Genomic DNA, 5,118 nt, shown 5'->3' with positions numbered 1-5,118 from the left:
CCATCCGAGTCTACGGTTGGCGTGTCCTTGACAGCTGTCCATACAAAATTTAAGCAGAACCGAAGAATGATCAGAGAACGAAGTGCCAGATATAATACCCACATATCCCCCATGATCCCAAAAAAAAGAATTTGCGTAAAACCTATCTATTCTGGGACAAATTGAGAGCAACACTTCTTCGATTGGAACGTGAATATAACAAGGAATCATGCATGCGAGAGAAAGTATATGCCACAAATAAGTAACTTCATATTGGAAAATTAGTTTCTCCCACTCACGCAATTCCAAACCCGAGATAGTAACAAAAGATCCACCTAATCTATTAGTAGGGCTTTCAATCATGTTCCAATCACCACACATACACCAATGTTGTGCCATAGGAAGATCTTGCAAAAACATATTCCACAAATGAATTCTTCCAGTAGAAGAATTTGGAGCATAGACATTCAAAAAACCAATCAATTTTCCAAAAATAAGAATAAGCATATATTGAACTCTACCACCGTGCAAGACTCCTTTAGCTTGCACATGAAATTGTCATTGTATTCTAAGAGCAATACAAAGGCCACCTTGAGTACCAAAGGGTCCAAAAGCCGAAACCCATTTGTAAATCCAACTACCACGTAGTAAATTGTTTCTAATCGACACCATTCTTCGCGAATTAAGATGGTGTTCTTGAAAACATAGCATATCAAGTCTACCTATAGAAGACAAAGATAGTTCTTGATTCAAGTTACAATTTACTCTATTACAACGACTCACACCTAATCCTTGAAGGTTCCAAGATAAAATGTTACATTGAAGGCCTCACAAATAAAAACTAAACACACTAGAGGGGCTTTGAAGCTTTAAAAAGAAAATATGGTTATATTGTGCATGAACTTGGCATTTGTTTGGAAAATGAATGATTGGCAAGATAATTTCCCATATTTAGTGAATCCGTTCCAAGCTATTTTTATTATTCCATCTAGCATTGTTGTTCAGGAGAGCGGGTTCTCTATGCAATTTGTCATTAAGGCGATGAAAATACTAAGTGGACGTAGAACATCTAGATGATCTTATGTGAGTATCATTGAATGGGCTAGAAATTCACGATATGCAAAGAGATCATGTGTTTGATATTACGAAAGATGCAAAGGACAAAATGGCTCAATAGATTGCCTGATTTGGTATGAGAAACCAATGCCTATGTTTGCTAGTTATATGTTCTATTTCGTAATACTTACAACAAAATTAGTTGTTGTTCGGGTAGTCTTGACTCTATATGAATGAATCAAGATCCTCCTACTCACTTGATTCTTTATCGTTGCTTGAATGTTCTATAATCTTTGCAAAATTATGAAAAAAGTCTTGCGAATGACCTATTGAGGTCCTTATAAAATTTCCAATTGGCCTATTTTTTCTTTTCTTAATATATAAATACACACATGGGCGCACACGCGCACACACACACATACATATGGGAGAGACTGAAAAACAAAGATACAAATCATTATTGAGTGATTCGGAAATTTCACTAATAAAAACTAAACACACGAGAGGGGCTGCCCCACCCCCCCCCCCCCCCCCAAAAAAAAAAAAATCCTAAAACGTGTGAGGCCTACTTTTGCACCTCAAGTGATATAAGAAGAAAAACAAATACATTGGTCCCATCAAAAAGACAGATTCGCTCCACCTATACTTGCTCCAATAGAGAGATGCCACTTTAAGGTTTCATTGGATGTAGAAAAATGCAAAACATAAGGTACAAAGCGATGAGATAAAGTATGCTACTTGTGTGTGAAATAACCATACCAGATTGTACTTAATGAACGTTTTGTTCAATAGTTGGTCCACAAACGGAGGAAGAGGGCTGAAGAAGTGAATGAATGGGTCTTCCTATATAATTGTGTGATAAGAGTTTTAGCTTAATGTTTGCTTGAGATACCTTTTATCTTCTTTGGTCAAATACAAAATTTTCAAATTGAAGCATGAGCAACGCATACATTTCTTTGAATTGAATGAATCACAAGATGTGCCAAGAATGTGATGGGCCATCTTGTATCGTAGTGCTACAGGAGTCTTGGATTACATTTTCTTGAATTCCCTTTGCTCTTCTTTAGTCAATCATTAATTTATCAAATTTCATCTTGAGTCATGCATGCATGTTTTCAGAATCACATGAAGTACTAAAAAAGTTATTACATTTTCTTGGATTCCCTTGGCTCTTCTTTGGTCAATTATGAATTTATCAAACTTCATCTTAAGTTAAACATACATTTCTTCAATTTGAATGAATCATAAGTGTTGGAAAAGTGATGGGTTTTAGTTACATTTTTTTTTATTCATTTTGTTGTTCTTTGGTTAATTGCTAATTGATCAATTTCATATTTAGTCATGCAAATGTTTCTTTTAATTGAATAAACGCAGGATCTATTGAAAAAGTGATAGACCTTTGTGAATCTTAGTGCAACGTGAGTCTTAGATTAGATTTTCTTGAAAAATGGATCAGTCTTCCTATATAGCAGTGCAACAAGTGTTGTAGATAAAATTTCTTGAATCTCCTTACCTATATAGCAGTGCAACAAGTGTTGTAGATAAAATTTCTTGAATCTCCTTACCCCTTCTTTTGTAAATTTCTAGCTTGTCAAAGTTCATTTCGAGTCGAGCACACATTTGATCAAATTGAAATGATGGCAAGAAATTTGTCACATTATTTCATAGAGAAGATCATAAAATAAGTTTCAAAACATAGTTCAAAGCTATAACTATTTCAAACATTTTCCAAAACATTATATAATCCAAAGGCAGAAAATGACTTAAGCATTACATTTTAAATCTAACTCAAATGTGATCAAATCAATTCCAAGAGTGATTTTTTCAATAATGGTAATTAGTCATTATGTTCAGAATACCCAAAAATGCACAGTTGAATTATACACATTACCTGATGAATGAATATTCATATAGTGACAAATATATACACTTTGATTCCATTAACCATATCTCTCTATACACAAATTTTCGGTTCCACCAAAGCTGAAGAATCCACAATAGTGCCTTCCACATATGATTTTTGGGGATCTGATGGATAAGTGTCTATTCGAATTTCCAAAGGTTTTGGTGCATGAAGCTCTACATGACCTTCCATAACCTTTTCTGAATAATCGTGATGAACAATTTCATTGTTACACACTTTAAGCCCATTGCCTTGAATGTTATTCATGCCATTTTCTTCAAAAATGGGCCTCGATGAGCCTTCTGGCAGAGCATGAGAAACTTTCTTTCTCTCGTAGAACTTACTATCTCGTATTTTATAAGCTTCTGAGGTTCGAACCTCTTGACAAAGAGAGCAAAGACTACAAAATAGCCATTGAGTGCAATCAGTCAAAGAAGCTTTACCAAAACACCATGTCTGAGGTGGTAACCCAAAGGCTTTTCGCATCTGAATCCTCCAAAATCCTCCATACAAAAGCCCAAACACACATAACAATATTCCACCATAGCTCATCCCACGACGAACATAATCATTATCCACATTTGTCGCAGCTAAGAAGAATATCCAATAAGGAGCAGTGCATAGTAGTATGAATGTAGCAATGTGAACAAATCGGTTACCAAAACCTAGTCGTTCCATATTGTAGCCAAACACACAAAACCCACAAAAAGTGGTCAATAGAGCTACTTTCGTATCCTTTTTAACCTCGAAAATCCCACCAATCCACTCAGGATTCTCCACCAGTGATCCATCTCGATCGGCAAATGTGAACTTTTTAGTTAGCTTGGCGATTTGACTGATCTTAATCGAGGGCTTTTGCTCAAGTACCTTCCTTTCTTTACTCTCAATTCTCTCCTGCTCTTCGTCTTCTTCGTAATTTTTCCCTAAAGAGCTCACACTAGTGTAAATTCCAGCTATGGTTGGAGCGCCAATAGCTACAGCTAAACACAAACCAACTCCAACTATGGGTCTATTGGATCTCTTATAGCCCCAATTCAATCCACACAAAGCATATTGACCAAAACAATTCAGATTCAACAAGCCCACAACGATAAGCATGTTAGACCATTCATGTGGCTTATATGTTCCATTTTTGCAATAGATTTTTCTGAGTTGTTTGATATCGTCGGGTTGCCACCGATAGAGAAAGTAAAGGTGAAGAATCCTTACTGGATGAAGGTAAAGACACATTAGGGTAAACAATGCATTCAAGATTTGGTTATTTATTTCAAACCAAGTATCTCTTTTGCTTTTCGGTTGTAGCGTTCCATCTAAAAACCCTACCATTATAAGGAAAAGCATAGCTCCTGAGATACCTACGGCTGTGCCCCATAGCAGCAATGCTAGATTTTTGGGGTTTCTCAGCCATGCTTTCACAGTTTTCTTCATATCTTCCCATTTGGTTTCACGAACAAGGGGTAGATCTATATCTGCTCGCAATGAGACAGGAGAAGAAGACGTTATAATAGATCTCTCTTCTCTTGCTTCTCTTAGGCAATGAAAAGCTCTGCACGGGGAAAATATGAAGTGTTTTAGCTTAAGTGTACCTGATGTTCTCAAGCATTCATATGATAACTTCTCTGGAACAAGGATTGAACGATGATTCGTATGATTCGCTTCACTCCGATGTTCCTCTTTCTTCTCCTTCTCTGAATTTTCTTTCGGTTGTGAAGGATTTGCTTGCCTAGTACTTTCTTCTCCTACTACTTCTGCTTCAGCGCCCTCCTCGTGTTGCTGCGACATTGTTCTCTGTTAATATATCTATCTTTCTTTTCTTTCTGTGAAAGGAGACAGGACCTTTTGTTCTTCTTTCAGATGGCAAGTTCTGCCATGGATTTCATACAAGAAGAAGAGGAAAGCAAAAAGGATATCCTTTAAACGCGCAAAGGTATAGAATAAAAATTACCATAAGCTTGTAAGTATACATGAAATAATACACATGAAAGGATAACAATTGGTCGGCACGGTCATAGGCCACATTTTGAATTTTAGATGGGAATTACTTGACTATAGGAATCATTGGAACAGCGCATTTAATTGAGAAAAAAAGTGGATGAATTGCGGACATGTATACATATATGTATGGATGTATGTATGTTTAATTGATCAAAGATTGCACATGTATTTGCTCAAGATGTGGC

General features: G+C 36.2%; 1 protein-coding gene across 1 annotated transcript; it reads right to left on the bottom strand.

The window, feature by feature from the left end:
- Nucleotides 1-2,891: 2,891 nt before the first annotated feature.
- On the bottom strand, nt 2,892-4,738 carry LOC147866882 (uncharacterized). The gene has a single exon (XM_087317395.1). The coding sequence runs from the start codon at nt 4,718-4,720 to the stop codon at nt 2,990-2,992; it is 1,731 nt and encodes a 576-aa protein (XP_087173521.1). The 5' UTR covers nt 4,721-4,738; the 3' UTR covers nt 2,892-2,989.
- Between the last annotated feature and the right edge of the window lie 380 nt (nt 4,739-5,118).

Source organism: Azolla caroliniana, unplaced genomic scaffold, assembly GCF_043228905.1.
Source record: "Azolla caroliniana isolate FFs.n. ecotype wild unplaced genomic scaffold, voAzoCaro1.0.p SCAF_3, whole genome shotgun sequence".
Taxonomy (NCBI): domain Eukaryota; kingdom Viridiplantae; phylum Streptophyta; class Polypodiopsida; order Salviniales; family Salviniaceae; genus Azolla; species Azolla caroliniana.
The sequence above is the reverse complement of the archived record's forward strand: the minus strand, read 5'-3'. Positions and strand labels throughout refer to the sequence as shown.

Coding starts and splice junctions, on each gene's coding strand:
- LOC147866882 (XM_087317395.1), bottom strand. CDS start 4,720: ATGTCGCAGCAACACGAGGAGGGCGCTGAAGCAGAAGTAGTAGGAGAA.